We start from the raw sequence: 27,543 nt of genomic DNA on the forward strand, positions 1-27,543 counted from the left end.
GAATGGCTTCTAAAAGAGAGGTTTGATCAGGTTCCCACATGGAGAGACACGGAGAGAGAGACATTGACAGAGAGAAAATCAGACAATGATTAGTCCAGAAACCCAATCTCCCCATGTCCCTGGGGACATGAGTGATGTCAGAGGATTCTCATTAAATCAGATCAATATTGGGTTTGGGTTTGTTTATTCACCAAGAATACATCAAGACAGAACAAAAAAGCCCAAAGCAGAATTTTTGTCTGCTTTCTAAGTTTTCTGCTGGCAGAAAATTCAATTTGCTTCACTGAGCAGGACGTTTATATCACATAAGTAAAGCTCTTGTAAAGCTCTTTTTAAGAACCAGTTAAGTTTGAAACCTGCTAAAACCTGGGCAAATGAAACCAATACATGCTTAAAAAAAATATCTGCAACATGACAAATGTTGACAGAAATTAAAAATTAATTCAAAGCACATACGGCATTACTATAGCATGTATAGCACTGACCTATAAACAGTTTTAATGAATTCCAATTCCAAGAATACATTGCAGCCTTTAACTTCAATTATGGGAGTGCTTGCTCTTTTTTCAGTGGTTTTGAAAAAATCAAAATGAATTTAGCACACTAGAATCTAATGAAGAATAAATAAGCAAACAACCAAATAAATATTGAAAAAATCATATCTACTTGCATAACGCACATATTCCGACATACATATTCCAGCTGTGCTGTCAAATACTCTGTAGTGACTTTTCTTTTCATGTAGAATTTACCCCCCCGACACATGCTCTCTTCAGCACCATTAAAACAAAGTTTTCCTGAGGCACTATCACTGAGCATGGCGTGGCAGTGGAGTATTAACCCTAATTCAACTGTAGTCAAAGACAGAGACAGAGAGAAGGAGGACAGCATTGTGAGAAGTCCTCAAGGGAGGTTGTAAATATATCAAAATGTTACTGCTTTTATGTCATCTTTTTTGACTCCAGCACATCTCCCTTTCCAGAGACAACAGACTATGGAAACTCATTTGCAGACTTGCACATTCAAAATGAAAAAAAAAATCTTGATCACAAAAAAAGGCTTCCCAAATGGATTTATGTAGTGCTGGGGGCAGAGGACAGAGATTACACAGAGAAGAACTTCACATGTGCGATTACTGTGGAACCTGAGTAGTACTGTGGCATTTCAGCTGGTGGATGATGAAGCTTAATGCAGTGGCAATGCTGCGGCTTGGGAAACCAGGCAGCCGCTGCTTACAGACTCAACACAAATTCCTGCTAAGAATAGATAATTTTGTGTGCAGCACAGCGTGTCCTCCAGGTACGGAGCGGAAGGGACGGGAAAGAGCTCTGCCTCAGGCTGTCAAATGGTAAGGTGGCGGCGAGCGACTTCTGGGTCGCACCTCCTCTGACTTCTCCAGTCGATTATAAACCCTTTTCTTAAAAGTGCCATTACAAACCGAACATGATGTTGAGGTTAGGGAAGCTTTTCAAATATTGAAGCTGCTTTGAAGTTCAGAGTTTCAAAGTGCTACGCCTTAGAGGGACGAAAGTTTGGGTAGTTTGATCAAATACTTTGATTAAAAATACAAATTCGCTCTGTAAAGACATTAAAAATAGGCTCACAAAATAGCTTCCAGGATGAAAACGAGGCTGCGCAGGTGACGAGGGAGCGACTTTACTTATGTGATGTGGACTCAGATGCCTGGTGCGCTGGGTTGGATTAATTCTGTAGCGTTAGACCCAGAGTCAGCTGTGGCTGTTGCCTTTAAAGTGGGATTAATGGCATTGTTTGATGCAGAGTCTTGTATCGTTGGACAGATGCTACTGCTGTGACAGCTGATCTGAATGAAGAAGCAGAGTGCCATTACCGTTTGGAAAGAGGGTTAATTGCAGCGGCCCGGTGTCAAACGCTACAGCAAGAGGCGTAGCGTTTAGCGCTGTGATATGCGCTCTTGCCTTTCGGGAAATGTAGTTTATAGTGAGGGCAGAGTAGGTGCCTTTTGGAGGTGGGACTGCCGCTCAGAAGTCAGAGTGGCAGCCTTTGTGCTGCGGGTTAACTGGCTTTCTGCCTCGCTGCATGTCAGGCGGCGGCGGTGACGGAGGGCAGGTTCTCCCGGTGTGAGGCCTGATCTATTAGGGGAAGCGGGAGCCCTCGTGATTGACGAGTCGCTCCGCCTCATCCATCAGGCCTGGCACACAGAGGTCTGACACTGCCATATCACTCCCATGTGGCCGCGGCTGCTACAACCCCAAGCTATATTTGCTAGCTGACATTAATGCCTTGCTCTTCCCTCACTCCCTCAGCCTCTCCCTCTCTCTCTCTCTCTCTCTCTCTATCTCTCCCTTTTCTTCCATGACACTGCAACTCTATGGCTACCCTATCCTGCCCTACTCTGATTCCTTTTCTGGTCACAGCTTCTACATTACAGCATCTGATGTCATCGCAGATACTAGCATCTATTATGCGCCATCCAATCTAATTATCATCACAATCTGTCATTAAGAACAATTGGAAAGCAGTGTGGAAATGCATAACTCCACTATAATGAGGCACGCTTCCATAGCCTCCAGGTGGTTCATGCGCACACACATACACACACGCACATGTATGCACATGCACACGCAACATAATAAACATGTAATAGTATGACGAATATATGGACATGGTAGAGCCGAGCCTGCTTTCATGAAAACCATTGCTGAAGATAGCATCAGTTTTCAAATCATTTAATTTCCTTATCATCCACCATAATTTGATTTCCTGTCATAAAACAAAAGGGGACATTGCTAACATGATTCAGAGGCCGTGACAGTCGAGCATTAAAGACATTCTGGGCATTTTCCGTTCTATTCAAACATTACTTTATGATGTGCTTTTTTACGGACAGATACTGTATTTGCAGGTCTTCGTTTCCCTTTGCTTAATCAGAGTAAAGAACTCACAACGAACTTACTGCGATATTCTCACAAATCAAGTGGCCAGTGACGTCTTTTGGAAATGGGAGAAAAATGGATGATAAAAGGGCTCAGATGTGATTTATTTCCTGAGAGATATGTAATTTTAGCCTACTTGCCGTCATCTAGAAATGTCCCTAATAACTTCTGAATTGTCAGAATAATGAGAAATTTTGATGTGTCCGGTTGACAGCTGAATATTAATTCTGGGTCAGAGAGAGAGAGAGAGAGAGAGAGAGAGAGAGGCGGCCATAATGACAGACTCATGGAAGTTTTATAGGGGCCGTTATTCCTCTGATGAGAGCTGTCTGGCCTGTTTACTTCCTCGCCCCGTCGTCTTCTTCATTAGAGTGCGCTTGGCTGTTGATCCATGCTGTAATTTTAATTAAAACCCATAAGTAAGCAGGAGAGAGAGAGAGAGGGAGAGATCGGCTGTTGAAAGAGTTTTTCCCCTCTCTTTAAAACTGGGGAGTCTGGAGTGGGGAAACAGCCTCTTGACAGTGGGGAGTCATGAATAACAGAAAAAAAGAGGAAAAAAAAAAATCTTCATGCTGCTCTGCATTCAGGTCAGGACTGAAAAACCTGCAGCATGCACAGCTTACCTTGATTCTAAAGGAACCTGCAATTACAAAAAAAAAAAAACCACTCACAACGGTTGCAGCAGCTGTCTGTTGACAAGCGCCCATGAAACAGCAGGTATGTGAATCTCACACCTTCACTCAAACACTCTCTTAGAAATGTGTTGCATTAAAAGCAGTGTTCTTGTTAGTTACTTCAGAGACTGCACTGGTTAAATAGTTGGAAAAAATAAAAAAAGAACGTACGTATTGATAATCATACACCATGAAGCAAAACAGGGCCGTGGAGTAAGCTATGTGCTGAGCCGGACTCTGCGGCTGAGGAAGGAACTCTTCCAACTGATGTTTTATGGATTGACATTAAGAAGCAGACAGCTGTAAAGCCAGCATAGGCGCGCTCATACCTCTCATATTTAGTGAAAGCTCCCACTAAGTGCAACATGAGGGACACTCAGTCAGGCAACAGGAGCGGTCCACTCTGGGGACCCCTTGCATAATTCTCTTGCATAATTTCCCTGTTAAAAATCTCCCGCATCATCTTAATGTAGTGTGATTAAAGAGGACAACTTTGCCCTGGCTAATTGAAAATCTGCAGAGTCAGTGTCCCAGTGGACGAGAGGGGGGAGAGAGAGAGAGAGAGAGAGAGAGAGAGAGAGAGAGAGAGAGAGAGATGGAGAGACATAGGGGGAGGGACGGAAAGAGGGAGCTTTTAACATATCTCCATCCTCATACGAACTCAGATAAAAGGCCCCTGCAGTATACAGAAGGCTCCTTCTGTATTCACCACCACCTGAACAATATATTCTCTTAGGGTTTCTCCAAATCCAATTTGAGATGCCATCTCCTGCCTCAGGCTGGGTGTTTGGGTCCTAGCTCACACGCTGACTGCTAAGAGCAAGGAGGAGCAATTATGATTTGGTGGGGGGGGGGAAGATAAATGACAGAAAGACTCTTTGTTTAGAGATGCCACAGGGGGATAAATGAAACCTTGCGACTCCTGTCAAGAAGCTCCTCAGATGGCCAAGTCATCCTCTATCGTCTAATCTTAGCTCAGGCACTTAGCAAAGTCCTCAGATGACGATACTGAAGATGAATGCCTAACAACATGACAGGTTGTGTGTTACTATCACTAGATAGTAATACACATAGGTTCACATGTAGGTAAAATGATGCTCGGCCTGGCTGATGGGTTTAGATGCCTTAGTAATTCCTCATGAAGTGAATTTTAGCTGAGCAATGAGAGTGTCCATGGAGCTGAAACAGAGTCTAAACAAATAAACACACATTTAGATAGAAAGATAGATGGATAGAAAGATATAAAGACAGATAGATAGAAAGACAGACTTCCAGCTGTAGCTCAAAGTGCTTCACTTGGGTCGATCTCCAATGCATTACTGTATGTATACAAGTTCTTTCCATTCATCCTCACAACAGACAGTTGAGCTGGCAATTTGAATAATGAATAATGAATGAATAACTGTCAGTGCCTCTTGTAAGAAGTAGGGCGTTAAAAATCAGCCTGAATACAACTGGATTACTGCTTCTGTGTTTTTATTTCTACCTCAATGTGTAAGCAATTACTGTGCTTAGGAATTTGGCTAACACTGCCACCGACGCACACACCCACCCAAACTTGCTAATCTCCCGGGAATATTTCTGTTTTAATTAGACCACACGTCATCAATCAAGCTATAATTTATATTCCATGGGGCCTACTATATTAGAATGCATGGTGTGTGTGCAACAAACACAAATATGTTAGTGACAAGAATGCCATTACATGGATAAAGAGAACAAATGCTTTTCTCATTCTGTACACCTGCACTTACACTGTAATAACACATGACTGAACAAACAATCTCACCCTGAAAATTAAAAAAACCTATATATAATAAAGGGAAATCCAATATCCAGGGTGACCAGAATATTGCAATGCATTGTGACTATCACACCGGCCATTAGGCCCATGCCCCGTCACTTCTCCTTGACTTATATAGTCATTACAGGAGTGAAACACTCCATTTGGCATTGTTGTGCACAGTTAATTTTCCTCTTGATTGAGCCTGCCTATTAGTGCTTTCCAACCTCTGTACGACACACTAGGGATAGAGGATTGCCGAGGAAAATGCACAAAAAAATAAGGTCGCATGCCAGAGCCAGCCAAGCCTCTGGGGCCGAGTGCGCACTTAAGCTTGCAGTTAATTAACGGAATGTTTGAAATTATTTTGGCTAGTATTTTTGGTCTCTCTGTGGGAAGACAACATTATGCTTATGAATAAAACATCCACTGTACCTTATCACGGTTATATAAGGACCAACATGAGTGGAGACATGGGCCAAGTAGTAGGAAGCAGCTGGTCTTTGGCTTTCTGGCTCTGCGCGGGAGATGCATGCTCATGAGGATTCCAGTGGTTGACTACAGGTTTGGATTCAGAAACACGGCCCGCCTGCCTGTCTGCCTGCATGCCAACCAGCCAGCCGCCGGTGTGGTCCGGTGAGGAATCGCCCGCTGTTACCTACCAGTCTCTCCAATCCCCACATCCGCCACGTTCAGCTGTTAGCTACCAGTGAATGATAAAGTACTAGAGGCAATAACCGCTTTCTGCTATCTCCTCTCTCTAACGCTATGAGACGCCCCGGACTTCAAAACAAGACAAAATGACATCTAAATTGGCATCTTTGGGCTGTTTTCTGGCGCAGTACATTGCAATGTTCCCCACTCCTCACTATCTCTTTATCATGCCGGGCTGAGGGGTGTTGTGATTTAGATTCCTGCAAGCTCATTCACTGTAATGACCTGATCTGCGAGCCTGCAGGATGGATTGGGGGCCAGAGAAGATGCAGACTGCTGTGTCAATGGTCTGTATAAGTGTGTGTGTATGAGTGTGTGTAATGAAGAGAGCCAGAAAGAGTGCCAGAAAGAATGCCACAAAGCCAGAAAGCCAGAAAGCAAGAAAGAAAGACAGAAAGAAAGAAAGATTGTCTCCACATCCAAGTAATTGGCTTGATGTGGAGGCGCAGGGTGTGGGTGTGAGGCGGAGTGAGTTCTCTCCATCATTACCATTGTGGCTTGTCTTTGTTATAATGAGATCTCTTGTAATCACCACCAAATCAGTTCCTTTGGGACATAACAATGAGAATTAAATGGTTGGAGTAACCATGGAGAGTAAAAATGGAAATTAGAGCTGTCGAATCAACAAGCGGTCAGCTCCCCGTTGTGCGTTTGTTAGACCTGATTAAAATGAAAAACACACAAACACCCCCAAGTCTCCCGCTGCTAATCTGTACATCTGACCTGGCAACCCTGCTGCACTTTCTCTCATATTGAGCCATTACCGTCAAGTGCGCAATTGTGAAACACAACACATGCACATACACACACAAAGCATCCAGACGGTCCGTGTCAGCATGTCGAATCCCTCTCCCTCTCTCTGGCTTCCTCATCACATCTCACCAGTGCAGATAACTGGGTTGTAATTAGATGAGAACACACTACAGGAGGTCATGTGGTGCTTTAGCTGGAGTATCGCCTCTGGAGGTGGGCTGTATGGCTGCGAGAAAAAGCGGTGCACTGTAGCTGTAACTACCATTTCTGCATGAGCGCCTATTAAGGATAGTTGGTCGAAAACACACCAGAAAGGCGCGCAAATGTATGCATACGCGCACAAACACACGCGCGCACACACCCTTCTGTTGGTGGGCTGTTAGAGGAACTCACTCTGACACATCACTGCATTTGGTTCCTACATTCTCCCCTCGGGGAGATGGCGCCTTGCCAAGCTGCTCACTTCTGAAATATTAAGGCCAGAATCCATTGTATGTTGCTAATTCTAGAATGTGCTGAAAAAGGGACAGAAAAAGAAGCTGGGCAGTGTGTTCCCATATTTTTTTGGACCTAAAGTTTTTGTTTCCCCTTTCATCTTTGAATTTACCGTCTACATCGCTATTAAGGTCAAATATAAATAAACAAAGCTGCATCCTCACTGATGTGAGAATGGAACCGGGCAGCAAGCTATGATTAACCTCCCGTGTCAATCGGAAAATACAGCGTTTGCTTCTGTATATAAACCACACAAACATTTACATATCCACAGATGCGTGATAAGTGTCAGTAAATGACTGGTTCCCTTGTAAACAAACTGCTCCACTTTCAACTAGAGCCCAGGCTGTGGATCTTTCATTTTTAGATTTTTGCGAGACAATGAAACCCTGCGGGCAGTTAACCCCGACTGCCTGATTGCTGCATAATCTAAAATGTCTAAAACATAAACACCCCGCATCGCTCCGCCTGATTGGTCTCATCGTGATATCAACAGGTCAAAACGAATGGCGAGGGGAGGCCAAGCTGAGGGTGTGAGAAGTTCCGCTTTATTCACAACTGCGTCCAGCTGCTCTTGTAGATCTCGCCTGCACCTATGCTCATCTCTCTTCTCTCTGCCTGCAAGGATATCAATAATTAATGATCGTGTCTCTGCCCCTGCCTAGATATATTCCACTGCAGGATAACTACCATTATAGGGCCAACAGCGAGCTGATGCCTGCCTAGAGTGGTTCAGCATGCGTCCTTTCTTTGTTTTCAAAAGTTACACGCGTGTCATAATATTTGATTATGCGCGTATAAGCGGGATGATGAGGTCGGAGGAGAACGGGGAGCAGACGGAGGGTAGCTGATACGCTTCTGTTTTGTTTATTCACAAGAGGGACGGGTGTATGAAAGGTGATTTATATTCTGGACAATGATAAGGTTTAAAGCCTCTTAGCAGAGCCGACTCCCAGCTCGCCGAGAGATAACCGGGGGGTTGGATGTGAAGAGCATCCCTTCTGGTGCAGAATGTTGCCTGCCTGGGAAACTCAGCGGTCTGTGAAGCTCCACTCTCGAGGACGATCAATACGCTCCTATCTTACTATTTTCTCTCCGGAGCTCAAAGAAATCACTATCCGCTGCACCAACACGGAGAAGGTGCGAGGCGAAGGCGGATGGCGGTAGGTGGTGAAAGTGGTCAATTCAATTATCCCTCTGTCAGAGTGCATTTTCTATTCTAGACGCCCCGCAACGTCCCCGGGAAATAAAATGGAACGACAAATGCTTTGGATCGCTTTAAACATTTTTCCCCCGAAGCTCGCTTTCAAATCAGCACTGCCCATCTTCATCAAAGCTCTTTTATATATGATTTCATATTAGAATTTCAAACTATTGTTGATTCAGTTTGAATCAAATGGAATCAAAATTTCAAGGCTTGGTAAAGGTCAGTGTCTTGTCTAAATAAAGAGAAATATGAAAATAAGATGAGCAGTGAACTTCTCAATGCTAATTTCTCAGAAAGGTTAATAGGGGCCTCACTTGGAGACCTCATCTTTTGAATATTTGCGTCCACGAGTGTGTGTGTGTGTGTGTGTGTGTGTGTGTGTGAGTGATTGGTCTGTGTGATAGAGAGCAAATGCCGAGGAGCAGGGAGGTAAGGCATGTTAGCTAAAACCACAGGATGAGTGAGTCAGAGGGAAAGAAGTTTGTTTCACTGACCTGACCCGGACCATGCGCCTGTTTAGAAATGTCAGAGGCACAAAGTCATGGCATTCTAGACCAAGGCAGACATCATTTAGGACTAGTTTATGGATTAAGATGGATTCATTTTCTCTTTCTTTTTTCAAAAACCTGTTTACGTCTGGTCTATACTTGTGAAACCGGCCCTTTATGTCCTAAACAAGGACAGGGGAAAATAATGTGATACTCAAATTCATCCCTTTGGGGAAATTGTTTTTTCACGTTCCCCCATCCACAGGGAGGTCAGAGTGCAAGATAAGCTACAAAAAAACAGGGATTCAGTGTCTTGCTCAAGGACACTTCAGCAGATGGGGCTTGAATTTGGGTCACGCAGTTGAGGAACGGTCTCATAAGGGTGACCCATGAGGGCGAATGTGCTGAAGAGGCAGGATGAATCATCATCCAAGAGGAACAGATGCAACATCGCTTTCAGACTAACACCGATTCCATACTTGGCTTCTATGGCGGTATCCAGAATTAATGAATTTTCCATTTCCCGGCATGCGCAATCAAAGCCGGCAAAACAAATGGGGAAAGGAAAAAGTCAGATGGAGGTAATGGTAATAATAATTCCAGCAAATATGATGACCGTGTTTGTGTGGATTTTCAAGCAGATGCTAATGGAGTCCCGGTCCGTTGTAGCCCATCAGGACGGGGGTCAGGAGTGTTTAACCAATACAGCGGTGCGCAGCAGAGATATACAGAGTAGAGGGATGACTGGTAATAGATGTGACAGGGAGGGGAGCTGCTGTAAACACAATTTCCCAGTGGGTGTTCACGTAGCTCTTTTGCTTCCCTTCCACATTTATATTGTAAACACCTGTCTCTCCTGTCCTCTCTTCTCCCCTCCTCCGCCTTCCCCGTGCGGGGAGAGCTTATCATCCGGTCCAGGCTCCTCCAGTAGGGCAGCCATCAGTTCGAGCTACATCTCATATTCCATTCAGACATGAAGTAAACCGAGGCTTCATACGCGGGGCGCCTGGGTAAACAAGATCTGAGATTTACCGTTCTGGCCGGATCTCCAATGAAAAGGAGGAGGATGACGCAGGCAATTCATATTCAGTCTTTTTAATCAAACATGCTCTGCTGTATACAGTGTCCTGCGGTTGAAGTTTACACTACAGCTGCAGCAGTTTTGATAAAAGAGATTGTGAAATTTTTGGAGGATAAATAAATGTTAGGTGCTAAATGTTAGGTTCTGCGTGGGTTGAATATAATAAGATTCTAAAAAATAATTAAACATTTTAAAACAGTTGTCGTTTCCTGCTGATTAAAGAATGCAGCCTCTCATGACTTAATTGCAGCAGTCCAGCCTGGGATTTTGCTTTTTTTGTTGTTTTTTTCCCCTTGTACTTGATTAATTATGCAACTCTAATTTATTGATTTTGGAGATAATGATGAGGAAGCTGCGAGAACATACAATTGAGACCATACGCATGGATGAAATTAGCATTTAGACAGATGTTCTTTATTCAAAACATCTTCCCCCTTAAAGAAGCCACGGGTATTTGAATATGGTATTCCTATAAGAAGATGAGCTTCAGAATTGAAAGAAAATCTATCTTAGCTTTCACTCACCCTGCAGGGTATCAAACGCTTGCGTGAGCGTGTGTGTTGGTGTGTGTGTGTGTGTGTGTGTGTGTGTATGTACACATATGTATGTCTCCTTGTTACAGCACGTGTAGCTTGGTGCTGAAATTTTCACACCTACTTAGAATCAAGGAAAGACGGAGCTGGAAACTTCTGAGGCAGTGGGTATGATCTCTCACCCACAGAACAAAGCTAAAAGACATACAACAAAGCAGCCATACTACAAACAAACATACATTTGATGAGCTGCGTTGATATGGAGACTGTAGAGCTAACAAGGATAGGAAGGAGGACGGATGCAGCACAAGCAATAGACTAGCGAAAAAATTAACAGCAACAAAGAAAAACTTCAAAGTAACAAATATTTTATTTGGCTTAATCCTTTCCTCCTTTCTTTCCTCTTGGTACTGAACACAGATAAGGAGAGTTCAGTTAAAAGAGCAGGAACAAAGCAGAGGTTCCTCCATCATAACAATGAATGTTCTACTTGCTAATCACTCAAGTTGGGAAACAAAAAGGCCCCTCGTCTGCCGCCGCAAGGCCGGAGTTAATTGAGGAAACAAATCTCTCGGCAAACCATTTTCTTCCGTCCACACATAATGGAATTCTCCTCCTCAAATAGTTTATTTGACTGCCCTGACCTCTCTCACTCTTCATTTCCAGCATAATGGCACAGCCTGCGGTTTGAGGACTGCGCAGAGATGTGGATAATATCAGAAGCTTTGCCGCCGCCGCTGCTGCTGGGTTGGGTCCGGCTGCAGAGTGTGGTCACTGGAGCCGATAACCCAGGCTGCTGCACGCAGGGCGGCACGCAAAATATCAGCTCGCTTTTCATGCTATTAATACACAGCCACCGAAGCTTCCAACCTGCACTCCGGCTGAATTGGACAGATTCAAGGGGACTTGGAGCCACGGCCACAAATAGGCTGTCGCAAGCATAACCTTCAAATCTAAGGTGAAGGTTATTATAGTGTACATATAAATAATATGCATGTATATGAACTCATTGCACTTTGACCTACTACAGTAGCTGTAGATATGAGAAGGTCTCATGTAAAACTGGTGGTTAGAAAGCATGTTCTCATCATAAGAAGCTTTACATGTGGCATGAAAAACACGAATATCACCTGCGGAGTTCCTTTTTGCCAGATAAATCGGTATCCCAACTAAAGAATAGAAATGAAGTGAAGAAGAGCTTGGGAGTGTTGAAAAGCACTGTCTAATGCTAGCAAAGGCTACGATGGGATTGGCAGCTGGAGCGAAAAAATATATTTTAAGACATTGGAAAGTACAGATACTTTTTTAGCTGCAGAGAACTTTTTGTCTTAATTATACCTTGAATCCTTGTTGCTCACACTCTGCTTTATCTGTGCTTTGTTCCACTGACTGAGCCTGGAGAATGTGAAAGAAAGGAAGCGGTAAAAAGTCCTTTGAAAGTCGATGAAAAACACTCAAACCTCAGAGGAGGGTGGAGAGATTGAGCCAGACTGCTTTCCTTCATAAATCAAAGCACATCATAGACATTCAGCAGCCGCCGAGGCAACAGGTGTCTCGCTCCTCCCTCCTTGCTCCTCCCTTTTTTTTTTTTTTCCTTCTTTACTATGCAAATAACCCTCCTCCTCGGAGTGGGCTTGTTTACCGAGGAATGTCTCTAGATTACTCACACATTTAAACAAGTGCCGTGCGGGGTGTCTCTCTCAAGTAGGCCACCGCAGATGGATCCAGATACAATGAGCGGCTGGAGAGCCCTCCTCCTCGCTGAAAGGCGGCGGTGATAAACACCCCGCTCCATCTTGCGCGCTTCCCCTGCAGTTGCCGAGGTGACAGGGGCATTTTCGGGAAGAACACGATCCGTCTGTCCACCTGTGGTACTACGGTAACAACATCAGAGGTGTGGACTCTGTTAATAGGCTCCCCGGCTCCCCGCTGTTTTGACATGCTTCTGGTATTCCTGTCTTCTCTTGGCTTTGTCCTCTAATTGTCTTCCGTCCTGGGAGGTCTGGGCTGCAGCGGCCTGGATAATGGAGTGACAAGTCCGCAATAACCCACGCACATCACACAGGTGATGGCTTCTAAAGAGCTGGGCGTATTGTCACTGTGTCACCGGAGGACAGCTGCAAACTGATAGCAGGCCTATCTGGTTTGGACAGGGACAAATGAGGCAGAAGATGTACCTCAAGCTGATCCTTGCCATCATGACTTATCTCTGTATCCACAGGCCGCTTCAAACTGGGGCTTGCAGATTATAGTAGCAAAGCCACTGTGGCAACACTTGTTCCCCATGTGTAGGTGCTTATTCTGTTATATAGAGAAGCTATGCAGCGCTGTATTTCCCAATGCATGGACGGATATGCAATCTGATTATTTCCATTTCTGTGAATTAATACTAAAGCCACTGAAAGAGGACTTGAGGAAAGGGTGTTATTAGTGCAGCTGCTGATGGGAGCCATTTGTTCCTCTTGAGCTGCTTGAGTTACCCCCTCTGTGCCCTGCAGGACCCCTATGTGATTGGCCATCTATAATGAGTTGGTGTTTATGGGATGGAAAAAGCTGGCTCAGGACCTGTGTGGCGGTAGATGCCAGAATCCAGTTTCTCTATTGTGTTGCAGATTGCCACTGCCCCGCCAGAGACAGGCTGACCCCCTGTGGAACCAACATGACAAGGGTACACAATAAGATGCGGGCATTCCGATCGATAGACTTGACAAGCGTCCACCAGCGACCTCTAATAGGCACATAAAGAGCCTCGCCGATTAAACAGCTTTATCTATGCAAGAGGGGTCTAATTGGGTTTGGAGTATGTGCTTTGGTGTCGCATTTGTGTTGAAATCTCCTTCAAAATATGCAACAATTAAGTCTTCTTACCAGCTCGCCTCACCGTACCTTATCTGTTAGTTGATTACTGTGATGATCTTAATAATTTTACGACCCAGGAGAGGCTAATTCTTTTGTATAGCCTTCATGGTCTTTGTCAAGTTTAATCAGTTAGACAAGAGATGTTACTGGAACCGGTTCCGGAAAGAGTGGCCGGCTGTCAGCTTACACTAACTGGAAGAAGACAAAGAAATGAATTAATAACAGCGATGAAGAAAGGAAGTCCAACTTGATAGAGGATGCATTTTCTCAATTAAGAGACAGTGACTTTGGGCAATGCCATGTCATATAAAAAATTGCAAAACCCTAATAAGCGGTGGCATACAGTAGATTAGAACATGGTGAGGTCAGAGTGCCTGACCCCACTTCTTAGATTTCCACTCACTCAGTTTATCTACGCTGCTCATTACTGGTGGGAGAACACAAAGGCCTATTTCTCTATCTCTCTGAGCTGTGACTGGCTTCTATCCCCCGTGTCTCTAAAGAATAGGTCACATTACCAGTGAAGGAGATCCAGACAAAGGCCTAAGTTGTATAAGACAAAAAAAAAAGGCATTGCTCTGTGAAAAGCACCCCATTTAATGGCAACCTACTTTTTTTTTACCTTCCTCCTATCACACGTCCCTTCTCACAGGAGGCTTTTGTTTGGTGTGCAGCACTGACAATCATGCACAGAAAAGAACAATGGGAGATCAGCAAAGCAGCTGAGACTTATTATCAGAATGACTATAATAAAGAAGCATGCGTGACTAGCTGCGCAGTCAGCTAGGCTAGGAGGTGAGATCTGTCAGTGACTGGCAGTCTAAAAGAAAAGCCTTTAACGGGGGAGCTTCTTTTCATGTTGGAGAAGCGCAAACAGCAAATACAGCATTTAAACGTACATGACTTCCAAGCCATGGCTATGAATATACATGGGCCGCGCTTTCCTGACCTTGGCTCCCCTCTCCGTATACTGGAAGTCAACTTGGTGCATTATGTAGAAACACAAAAATGTTGACAGCAAACTGGAGGCAGCTCTGTGCTTATACTCCCCTGCAATGCCCGCACATTCACCGTCTCCACTAGCACCAGCACTCTGAGTCTCGGCGGACACAACACCCTGCATCTGAAATGGACTCAGATATAATGAGGAGCCGGATCCCCGCAGCTGCACTCTCTATCTCTCTGTAACTAGTATTGATGCGGAATGAAGCCGTTTCAAAAGCATATTGATGTTTTGTTTTTCTTTCTTACCAGAGCACATCCTCTGCAAGTGAATGTGTGTCTGAATGAAGTTATTCTCGTCTCACGGATGAAAATGGAAACTGATGATCACTGAGGAATTCTATGGGCGATAAAGCTGACCGCCCACCACAATTAATATCTGAGAAACAGCCAGATTCCGCAGCCAGAGCGTGCTTTAAGGCGATGCTGGATCAGCAGCTGAACCAGGCTAATAAAGACATTCTGATGTAGGCCAGCATGAAATGTGATTGCTTTTGAGGAAGATTTCTCACTATAATAATGGCCAAAGTATTCTTGGGGCTTGTCCACATTAAAGTACTGCTTACTAGGATCTGAGAATATAACAGAGATCAGAGAACGTTGCCTTCCATGTTATAATCATTTACCTATTCATTTCATCAATCAGAGATGATCCAATAGTGAAGATTCAAGGGCCATGCCAGAAATCTTTTGGGAAAAAAACATGGTAACGCTAGAGAGAAATCCCTTCATCTCCCTAACAGACTATGAAAGAACTGAAGGCAGAGTAAGAACATGCCGCAGGAAAATGCTTTCCCCCCCCCCTCACACCTCTTTTGCAAGGTAAGCACTTCAATGAAAAATGAACTAGAGGAGGGAGGCTTTTGAAGATGGGAGAACCCTTTCCGACTGAAGCAAACAGCAATTTGCTTTTATGTGGCAATTAGAGGACACTCAATAGGATTGACAGTGGACAGCCGATTGATACGCCAGCTTTCACACGTGAGGTGAGGGCCGATGCTAACCCTCTGTGCCTCGTCCCGACCGTCTCCAGTTACGCTCCGGGTCCAGCTGTCTGCGGATATTTCTGGATTACTGAATCATAATCTGCATTTGCAACACAATTAGGCTCCTGTCCCCGGCTCAGGTTAGGGTTGAAATCAGTCTGACTTAATTCCATTGGTCACACAAAACGCAGGGTCAGTACATTTATTTACATCTTGTAAAGCCATAAATATAGATATGGCTATGTGTATGGGAGCTGAGTGTAAACTGCAGAATACTGAGGCTGTACACACATTTGCTATGTGCACAGAGATGCATACAATTTAACACATTTTGAATGAATGAATGAATGAATGGATGAATGAATGAAAGAATGGATGAATGGATAAATGAATGAATGAAAGAATGGATGAATGGATAAATGAATGAATGAAGAAGGCCTGCTAATCCCATTATGACAGGCTGATTGATTTTGTACAGCTCAGCACAGCATCACACAGTTTTCAGCCCTGCATTATAGATGAATAATACATAAAATGATCATAAAATCAATGTGCTTAGCTCAGCTAATCAGACTGGGGAGGGCAGAACTGTCAATGGGAACAAGCAACAACATACTTATTTTGTCTGCTGTAATTCTGCTGTCTGACTGCCTCTCACTAGGTAAACCTGTGTCTGGCTTTCATCTGTTCATCTAATGCTTAATAATTTATCTTCTTTTAAACGAAATAATAAACACCACTGCATGGTGACTGAGCATTTCACCAGTGCCGATTACTCACAGTATCTTGAGGACGGATATACACTCTGTTAATCAAATGTGAGCACCCACCTGATGAAAACATGTAATTTATAGTGTGAAGCAAATTATGGGCTAATAAAAGGCAATTCATCACACAGGCAACAACACCTAATTCAGACACAATGACAGGGAAAACGGTGTAAATCAAAAACGCTATTATCCAGGTTATGTTTTCGCTAAAATATTCAGTTACTCTTTCCATGCGAAATGGATTTTCCCAGTTTTTCCTGAAATGGGTCAAATGAAAGCAAAAATGAAGTAATGTGGATGCCAGGGAGAGAGAGTCGGATCTGAGACTGAGGGTGACTCACCTCTAGGAGAGCTGTCACTAAACATCAATGCGTTCACCTATTTTGCTCTGGGGAAAGCGGTCCCTTCCCCCTCCCTGCCTTCATGCTTCACTTGCTCCCACCCGGGAAAAGGACAACATTTTGGGTCTGCCAGTCTGTCTTCTCAGAAGGGGACTGGGGAGGAAAACCTGTCCGACCCCATCTGTCCCTTGTTACCTTGGAAGCTGTGTTCAAGAAAGCCTGTGCAACCAGTGAACTCAACACGCTATCAGGCTGGAGCTGGAGAATTATGGCAAATCGACAGTGAAATAGCAGAAATGTGTCTGAAATGGCAGGGGCATTAATGGGCTGGCCTCTAACACTGCGGTCTGTCCTTTGCTGAAATTATCACTGGATAAAACACTGTGATGGGGATTTATCTCACCACAGTGTGCTGATGAGTGCGCACATGGGCAAAAGGTCTATGTTAATAATTACTCAGACTCCGTATGGATGAATGAGATCATTCGCTGAGGGTGGCGATGACCCCATAATCGACTTCTCAAATTAGACGCCTCTCATAACCTCGGTCTGCACACACTGACTCACTCCTTTGTATTCCAGCACCGTCCCAAAACACCCATTACTAAGGCTTGGCTTGCTTAATAAGTGAAATGGAGACATCTGTCCAGAAATAATGACACGATGCAATCAATTAGGGATGCGATTGCAAGCAACACATGGCAAGGGGGGGGGGGGGGGGGGGGGTCTCTGCACCAATTTGTGTTTTTTTAATAAGACGACACAACGATAACAAACTGACAGCAATATATGTAAATCTTAGAATTCTGAGACTTCATTTACTTTTAGGCTGGTCAATTTGTACTGTTTTTAGAATATATTTCAAATGTTCAAATGAGACTAAAATAAATGACATCCAATTGGTGTGTGAACCAGCATGGAAAAACGGCATATTGCATGATAGGGGCCAATACATTTGTTTGTTTAATTATGTCTTATTGATTGAATCAGAAGTACAATTTGATCAATCTGATGTAAAGTGGGTCTCCTTTAAAGTTAATTGAGCCTGGGTTCATGGCGTTTATGGTCACATCTCTCTATGGTTGAGGTATTATTTAAATGACTAAAATTTTATAATAGAAGGAATTCATAAAATTGGATGGGTTTTCATTGTACGTACTTTCATCACCCCTAAGCTGATTATTTATCACTTCAGGTGAATATCTGTAATTATTGATGAGTTTAACTCGTGGCTCTTGCACGACTACTATGCAATAAAACTGTCAAGTCCTATTTAAAAAATAAGATCTGAGACATCCTCCCTGTGCCCTAGATAGGACGTCAAAGTGATGGAACAAGGCTGGTTAAACATGCTTCCTTTTCATATAAAACTTTACATGCTGCAGGCAACCAGACCTCTTCAGATTTCCGATTTCAGAACACATAAAACCCTGATCCCTTGTGAAACAGAACAGATATACGAAGCAAATGCTCTTTGATGTCTGGCTCTACTGCTGGTAATTGCAAATTGGTGTAAAATAAATAAGCAGAACCATTCGCTTTAGCAGTGTGATAGGACTTGGGCAAAGTCGAGGGGACAGTTTCAAACTCAGCACTGATAAGGAGGAGGGCAAATCTGCATGCAGGAGGCATGGCAATAATCCCTCTTAGGTTTACACAGTCAGTCAGCCAGTCAGTTATCTACCTACTGTAGCAGTGGAGGATCTTGACTGGGTGCTGCAGTTCCCTCTTTAGGGAGGATATCAGAGCTGGTTGTGTGCACACCTCATGCACATCAAATAAGAGATGAGCCCAAATTGGATCAGACTTAACGAGAGCATTGCAACAAGCTGCTCTGACGGAGATCTGGGTTTCTCTCTGAAAACAACAAGATAGGCATCCATTTCAAATCACAACATACAGTACTGGCTCTTCACACACACTGACACAATGGTCTGGACTATACAACATATGCACCTAGTAAAAATGTTACACTCAAAAAATAGCAATAAAACATGTCAGTGATTCATAGATGATCATCTGGCCAGAGTATGTGGTCTTTCTGTTTACCAAGCCTCAATGTGTCCCATTTTATGGCTGAGTTATTACAAAGCAGTATTCTGTGGCGGTTAAGCCTAATAAATCAATATGCGCTGTAATGTTTAAGGCGTAAATCTGCTTCTCATTTGTCATGGCTAACAACGTGGATGAGTGTGTGCCTCCCTGTGTGTTGGAGCACTGCTGGAGAGGAGTCCTGGGCTCATTATCATTCAGGCTGGGAACGCAGGGTCCCTGACCCAAATTCAAGATGACACATTTAAAATGCACAGATTCAAAGTCAATCTGCTACTCATATTTTCAGCTCATTCCGGCCCGGTTGCCCATTGTGTCCTGGGTCTCTGGGTTTTGTTTAGAGAGGGGCAGGGAGATAGATGGGGGGGGGGGGAAATGAGCACTCAAGGATGCTATCCGGGTTGTTACAGAGGGTGGGAAAGGAATCAAGCCCAATTGAATCAATTGAGGTAGTGGCCCTGGGGAAATAGGTCTGAGATCCAGTCAATGATGGATCCTCAGCTCACGGCGGTCAACCTCTAGAGAACTTAGGCCGCTGGTAAAAACCCAGGACACTAAAATTTAACCGGAGCCCATCGAGGATTGCTACGATTTCCAGGACAACACCCTTTCCACATGACAGCTATTAAACCAGGAAGTCCCCCTGCGGTGCTTAAGAAACTACTTCACACACAGGACGCACACTAGCTATGGACTTGCAGCTACAGTTTATATATAGATCCCCTAAATTGTTAATTAAATAGTGGCTGGGTAATCTAGAGGGAATTCAGTTTTCCCTGAGCAGAGCAAGAAGAAAATAATATTCTCCCAGCCTCCTCAACAGAGCTGGAAGTAGAGGCTGACTGGGATGCATTGATTTCACCGTAATTTGCCTTTGGGTGACAGGGAAAATGCTGAGTAGTGGAACTAGCAAGCTATTCTAACATTCTACATTAATTCACTGCTTAGGTGGAGATTAGTATCGATTGGTCTTCCAGGGGTAAAAGGAGGAAGGTGTGGATAGACACTAGTTTACAGCCCCTCCTACAGCACAAGGACAAGCGGCAGCGCAGAAACACTTTCATCTCTAACATTATTTGCATGAAAGCTCTGTTTTGCTGCACCAATAAAACATTTTAAGGACCACATTATTCTGCTTCATACAGTGGTGTTTTTATTTCTCATTTTTATAAGTGATAAACTGATGAGGAACTGAGCTGAAGGGAGTTTTGTTTCGCCATTACTGGAATAAAGGTTGAGAGAGTAGCATCATGGTAAATTACATTCAGAGGAATTTGTCACAGACAGAGACGGCTGTAGCGCTTCAAAACCACAAGTTTGAGCTGACCAAATCACACAGCTTAGAGTGTCTCTGTTTTAATGGCTTGTTGCCATCCTGAATCCATACAATTCCACTCAAACAACAAATTCCCCCTTTGTGAAATGCTCAAAAGGTAGCAGAGAAGAAACTAATTGGACTCATTTTCTAACTTGGATTTATAGACAGGCTGCTCTTTGTTTGTAGTTTTGTACAGCAGCGACACTGATAATACCGATTCAATTCTTTTTTGAAATATCAAATCATCCTCAGCTGTACAACTGCACAACAAGTGTTGAGTGGAAGAATGGAATAGCTTCAAAATGCAGCTTTTTGTTGTTGCCAATTTGTGCCAACAGCACCTACATGGATGCCTTGCCAGAACTATTGTCAAACACACAGAGGTACTAAAAGGCACACAAAAGACATCTCCCACCAATAATCCAGATGCATGATCTATCAGGGATATTTACGTCTTTTCAGTTCAGTGATATAAACACATTATTGACCGCACAACACAGTCGCTGCCTTCCCGACCGCCTGAGGTGCATGATTTGACATCAAATCATTACAAGAGGTCCTGCTTATGTATGCAGAACTAATGACATTTCTCTCTCTCTCTTCTCTCTCTCCTCTCTCTCTCTCTCTCTCTCTCTCTGAACCCCTCTGGTCTATATTTAGAAAAGCAACATCTCCTCTGTGTTTCACGTACTGGAGCAACCAAGATCATAAACCCCGGGGGTCGAGGCATAGTCCTTCCTAATGAGGTGACCATTAGCTAACATGACGATGACAACTAACGCAACCACTAAGCATATGCGTTTTGTCATCCGGCGCTGAGGAGACTTACAGATATGACAGCGAGAATGTAGAGAAAGACACTGGGGGGCGTTTTGGGAGCTGAGCATCTCGGTACTTGCGGAAGCCAAAGTCCCTATATGCTCTATCTGCGGTTCCTGCATCAAATGAGAGGGACACTGGTGTGTAATGTGGAAGAGGAGGGGAGGGGAGCTTCTTTCTGAGAATGCCAAGCAACTGTCAATCAATGGCAGGCACCCAAGACTCTGATCTACAGTACGCTAGTGATTCTCGTAGCTGTACCTCGCAGCTATTGTTTTTTTTTTTCCATCTGTTCTCGAGTTGTTCACCTGTCACTACAAGTCAGTACGATGCAGCTGACACAGTAGCAACTGGGTCTAAAACTGCACCTGCAGCCCCATTTCTATCAAGGCTGCTACCTGAATAACAAACTTGAGGAACGACTTTACCACGTGAGAAAAAACAACAACAAAAAAACATGGAAGCATGGATATTTTGAGTCATCATTTGAAAATAGCAGCAGGACATCATTTTTCATATCGGCTTAATTTACTAATTGGTTGAAACAAAATGTTGGCATTTTCTGCTGTTGTCGAGTGTCATAATCACCCTTTACAAAAGCCAAACAACCGCTATAGAGCTCATCAGATCTGAAGCCCATCCCATTCAGAGAGCGATGACGAGCAACGGGGAGGGAGACTCAATTCCCTCGCTAAAGCACCACCTACCTAGAGCATCCACCAACACCGCACCTCCAATCCTCCTGCTCTATTACCTCGACCCCCTAGAGTGAAACATTGCAGCTCCATATCCCCGCTGATCTGCAACATGAGCTAATGAGCTCAGCGGCGGTGCACAACACGGCCCGGGAAAAATCGAAGCAGCCGGCGCGAGAGAGAGACGTGTAAATGAGAGGGATCTCCCCCGACGATCCACTGGACAAAGGCAGGCATATGGAGATATTTACCAAGCAGGTCAGCCGATTCAAATCAAGGCTGAGCGATCTACAGGGGATGCTAATTACGAGACTTCAAATGATTAAATGCATGTAAATAAAGTGATGTGCTCTATGTAAAAAAAAGAAATCATTGGGCCAGCTCACGTGAGCAGAAGGATCAGACTGTTGATGAACTATATGAGCTCATTACACAGTGTATGATGAGATTGATATGGATGATGCTGAATACATAATATGAGATGGGTTTAACGAGGCAGCCATGTATGACTTGTATTGATTGAATCTACTGGCTGTCTATGCCTTAATCTATCATGGTTGGGGAGGGTTCTTCTTCTGTCATTTCAAAGACAAAGCCAATTCAAAAGCCTGGTCCTTTCATGCCGGATTGACGGAATTAAATGCATATGACGGCATAGCATACAGCTTGTTTCATCATCTCACTGAGCGGACTCGACCTTCATTTATTTCCCCCTGGCCCGGTCCCTGCTTCACCTGGCAGTGACTGATGGAGTTCAGCTGTGCCTCTTGTGAAAAAGAAGAAGAAGAAAAAGAAAAAAAAAACAGCCATTGGAAAGTTTGTTACAATGCGCCGTCTCTTGAGCCATAAAAGATTACTGAATTTTTTCAGCTGCTGATATGGAGAATGAAAAACAGGCAAATTGCTTCAGCACCTTAGATCGAAATCCCAGGGGAAGGGGACAGCTTGAGTGAAATGTTTGCTCTGCGATGCTTTATGGAGTTCCACGCAACTAGGCAGACACAGACACAGACATAGAAACAGGCACAGACGCGTGCGCACACACACACACGCGCACACAGAGTTCCAAACCACCTTGAATCTGCCATCAGCTCTGCTCGTCGCAGATCAGAGCCTGGGTACATTTGAAACAGAAATGTCAACTTCTGTGATTAAATCGATAGGGAAACTAATCTTCTGTTGCCTTGGACCAAATGGTTTATAAATCCTCCAGCAATCCCCTAAGCAAGCATAGGAATTCATGAATGCTAAACACACTTGGTTTTCTCTCCACTAACAAAGGACGGGCTTTGATACCACCACCCTCTTGCGCATGTAAGATAAGACTGCTGAGCTGACATTTTTTCTTTAAAATATGAATATCAAATGAGACTTTAGCTTTTGATACGGTGTGATAATGGCACAGCTGGGAGGGGCCAATTTAGCTCTACAACCTATTTCTAACAAAGGAAATTGTTTGTGTCATGTCATTGTCATGTGTAGTACGTGACAAGTAGAAGAAGAAGCAGAGGGAATGGATATTTCACAGGAGCTGCAGAGTGTGTGGGTGTGTGTGTGTGTGCGTGTCTGTGTGTGTGTGTGCATGCCTGCAATGTTGCTTGTTATTTGCCAGTATGAATCCTTCTGTTCTGTGCCATTTTTTTAAAAAAAATTTTTTAAATTTTCAAAGGTTTCTAATATTGCTGAACAAGATAAATATGTGCACCAGTGGACACCAAATTGAATCTTGAATGGAACAGATTAACAGTGGAGGGAAGACATAGAGGCTGTGACTACAGTGGACATACTGCAGTGTAGGAGGCTGAAATCCTTGCTCACAGCATGCACACCAACACTGATCTGCTCACAAGGCTGACACCAATAGGACTTAACATCAATCACACTATCTTGTTGGCCAAACAGCCACTGCGTGTGTGTGTGTGTGTGTGTGTGTGTGTGGGCGTGTTTATGCGCACACCAGCAGATCCCGTCACTACTGAACCATATCGCAGGCTGTCATTGTACTCGGAACATTTGCTTTGATGATTGTTGGCTTTAGCGTTTAGTGTTGTCCGAAGGAGCCGCGCTCTCAATCCTGCCCCGCACCACCCAATACCGCTCTAATCTGCCCGAAACTCCCCCTTGAGCTCAGACTCTTCTAATCCCCTATAAGAAAGAGGAGCCAGATGGTCATGAACAACTGCTGGGGGGCCTGAGGATGAGCGCATGCATGGAGATTCCTGGAGTTCCTGCCGCTGTTTACCTTGTGCTTCAAGTTACCGCTGTAAGCCCCGTGGAACGGATGGTGTGTGGGTGGTGAGTGCACTTTCAAGGCTGTGTGTGTGTGTATGCATGCTCCTATGTGTGTGTGTATGTGTGCGCATGTAGACACATTGAGAGCAGAGAGACACCCGCTGTACCTGGCATCGGGTTACTCTACCGCACCATTCCCCCTTCAGTTCTGAGATGAGATGTCAGATCTTCAGAGGCGAACCCCACTACCAGCTGCAGTAACCTTGCGATTCCTGGAGTGTCAGAGGGAGAGCAGCGTGGTCCCAGGGGTGTCAAGATACAAGATGCCTCTCACCCTCCCTCCCCTGCAATCCCGCAGCGCTCCGGCTACCCCCCCCCCCCCCCACCCACCCACTCCCTCCCCCAATTGCAGAGCGAACCTTTTCTACCCGGCTCTGCTAAAGCTTCAATGGGACGCACTGCTGCCTGAGAATCCAGGCTCGCAGTCAGCCGGCCGCCAATGAGACAGGAGCTGTCACACGCTGATGGACTGAGGGGCCGCCAGCCACATGGTATACAACCCTCCCCCTTCCGCGCCCTCACCCCCCCTCGGGACAGTGGTTAAACTGCCATTAAAGTGAGCTAAGGGTGGGTGGAAAACACAGCGCATCAATCCGCAGCTAGAGACGGGAATATGCGTGGGGGTGGGGGTGGGGGGGGGGGGGTGGGGGTGGGGGGGTGGGGGGGGGGTTGGGGGAGTCATTAAGTGAACATTAGAAGTGAGAAGTTCATGAGAAGTTCAATTATTGCACAGCAGGGGATGTGCTGTGCTGGTGAAAAGTCCACAGCCACTTGAGATCCCCATGCTCTGCGCAGCATGTACACACATACATGCACACTTAGGGAGAGGGTCCTCCAATCTCCTCACACTGAAGGGAGCCCGCCCCCCTCCCTCCCCCCCCCCCCCCACACTCTCAGCATGTCTCAGCATTCATTTACATGGAGAGCCATGGGCCACCAGCCTTGAAATCCAAAGCCTCTTTTCCAACTCCTTATTAGTGGTGTGCAGCAGCCGGTTATTAGCGGAGGGGTTTTGCCACTGAAAAGGGTTAAGCACAAGTTGAGCCCACAAAGAACCCGGGAAGTAAACCCCTTCACACAAATCCCCCCTGACTGTCCCTGAAGAAGGTGGCAGGATAACAGCGACCCGGTGACCTTTACCTAAGATTGACCTATACTGGTGCACTGTGACAGCCTCCATCGATCTATCAAATGAGCCCAGCAAGACAGAACTGTCAGGCAGACAACTGTAAGGTGTCGCTAATCAGGGGGCGTCTAATCAGCCCTTGTATCAATCATATTTCCTCAATGCAGAATGCTCACAGGCAGAATGATTTGATAAGTAAATAATACCAATCCAAACAGTAGTTGTTGATGTCCAGTTGTGAGCACTAAACAAATATTACCCACAATTACTCAGCTCAAAAAGAAAAGTGCTCACATCAAGGCAAATCAACCTCTGCATAAATTAATCCAACATCAGCTAGGCTTCCCAGACCCTTTCCCTTTGTTAAACATTTAGATCAGGGCAAGGCAAACTGTAGAGCCCTAAAGGCGTTTGCATATCTTTAGTATTCGCTGCTCCTGCCTGCCTTGCCAATCACTCTCCTCCTTGCCTCTGTGGAATGGGCAGTGATATGAGAGTGATATGCAGATATCGCCCTAAAGCAGCAGAGACCTTTCCAGCTTCTGCCCTGAGCCTGGCTCCAAGCCTGTGCTGTACACCAGCGTATATGGACTCATGGAATGGACACTGACATAGATCTTGGTTTGCGTGGTGTATATGTGTGTGTGTGTGTGTGTGTGTTTTTAATGCTGGCCTCTCCACAGCTGGGCTCCAGCTAATGCCCACCCTGCTCCCTCCGATGTGCCCCAGTTAGCAGGGCTCACGACCCAGTGACATGGTGGGCCGGGGTTGGTAGAGTTTTTACGCTTCACACTTCACTGCCTCCACACAAAAGGCTTGGCCCCATAAACTGTAAGCCCCATAATCCACTCTGTCAATATTCATGGGATGCCCAATTTCACAACAAATACCCATGCATGGGTACACAACAAAGCCTGCCACAAGCTGGCCAGGTTCCACAGGGTGCCATTTAATTGCGAGTAAATTTAGTGTGGAGACCATCAATATATTATGTTCCATCTTTTTTCCCCCTGTTAGAGTATTGCTATAATTACCACAGATATGGATAATTACACTCACATTTGAATTACATTGCGATAGAGCCAAATGTCTTGTTATAGCAATTCTGGACATTAGACTGCTAAATTGCTTAATCATTACAATTTTCTGAAATTGCAGCATTATTACCCAAGAGAGACCCAAGAGTGTGAATCCTCAAATGAAACATACAAATCAGGTCAACTCCAAATTTGGCTCTTCCAGAATGATTTGAAACTTTCTTGATTCCCAAGTCCTCACATATCCCCTTACTGCATATCGTGCTGCTCATCACACGTCACATGTAACGGCATCTTCTCTTTTCCTTACACATCATAAGCAGCATTTCAATCCCATATTAGCTGTGAACCAGCACATGCTGCACAACCATCTGAAGGAGCGACTCTGGCGAACCCCCACCCTCCTCACCACCGGTGTCTACCCACCACCCCTCACACACAAAAAGAGACCTGGTGCAATGCCACCGACTCCGTAATGACATCCAGGAATAGCAACATGCGCGGAGGAGAGCATGCATAAACAGCCTGATGTAATGATCAGAAACACATGATTGCACAGACAACCATCACCTTGCCATAACATGTTTCGTAAATTAACATTTAATACAGCTCATCCTACACAGAGCTGTCCCAAGGTAACACGCATTACCATGTGTATGGATATGACCAGCACTGAGTTACTCAATCCAGATTTACTGCGTCAGCATTGAAATGTTGGTTGCATCTACACATTTGCATAATTATCATCAAGTAGGGTGGTGTGGAGAAAGTAGAGAAGAAAATAATGAGCCACTTACCCAGAAGATGAGATTGAAGATGAACATCATATACTTCAAACAGCAGAGGCAGCCTCTTGCCATGTTGCACTTCTTGAATTCTAAAAGGAACACAAAGGATAGATCCAGGTAAAAGACCACGTATTTGCTGCCTTTGGGAGAGCTGTACTTATTAGTGGGCTTGTCTCCCGCGCTGGCGTCAGCTGCCGTCCCAGCCTGCCCCTGCTGTGCGTTATTGCGCGGCCCCGTGGAGCCGTAGAACGCGCCGGCAGTGAAGCCGCGGCCGCCGAACGGCCGGCCAGACGTGGAGGCTCGGGCAAAATCGGAGTCGCGGCTATCTACGGACGGGCTACGGTGAATGGCTGACTCCTCACTGCTGGACTTCTCCATGCTCTAGGGCTGCGGCTGCTGATGAAGGGCTCCCTGACGCACAGTCTACCATAGTCTCAGAGATGACAGGACAGAACAAAGTCTCCACGCCTTCGCGCTCTGACCCAAAACGGATTTTGCACACAGAAGCACAATCGCATCCGCCGCAAGGCACGCGAGTTGCACCCAAGCAAGTCAGGTGAGAGAGTCCCCAGAGTAGAAGTGAGTGGGACTGCACCGCTCAGGCACCTCTCCCAGGCTTCTGCTTGCTGCTGTCTAGTCCTGAAGTAACCGTGCAGAAGCGTCCTGCGAGGAGCATTACCCTAGCCCTACGACAGGACCGTCCTTGTGGGAGCAAGTTGAAAGTGTTCCCTCTACCCTATCCTGTAATGTCACAGCGCTCTCCTCTCCTCTCCTCTGCTCTCCTCTCCTCTCCTGTCCTGTGCTGTGCTGGGCTG

The 27,543-nt window shown here is 45.0% G+C and overlaps 1 protein-coding gene across 1 annotated transcript in view; it reads right to left on the reverse strand.

The window, feature by feature from the left end:
• The window catches only part of tspan9a (tetraspanin 9a), a 64,695-nt gene extending 37,589 nt beyond the window's left edge, over positions 1 to 27,106 (reverse strand). Inside the window, exon 1 of the mRNA XM_071900345.1 lies at positions 26,738 to 27,106. Within this exon, the coding sequence (XP_071756446.1) occupies positions 26,738 to 27,106 (369 nt within the window). The remainder of the gene's footprint in view (positions 1 to 26,737) is intronic.
• Positions 27,107 to 27,543: the final 437 nt, after the last annotated feature.

The sequence above is a fragment of the Centroberyx gerrardi genome, chromosome 4 (assembly GCF_048128805.1).
Source record: "Centroberyx gerrardi isolate f3 chromosome 4, fCenGer3.hap1.cur.20231027, whole genome shotgun sequence".
In the NCBI taxonomy this organism is placed as follows: domain Eukaryota; kingdom Metazoa; phylum Chordata; class Actinopteri; order Beryciformes; family Berycidae; genus Centroberyx; species Centroberyx gerrardi.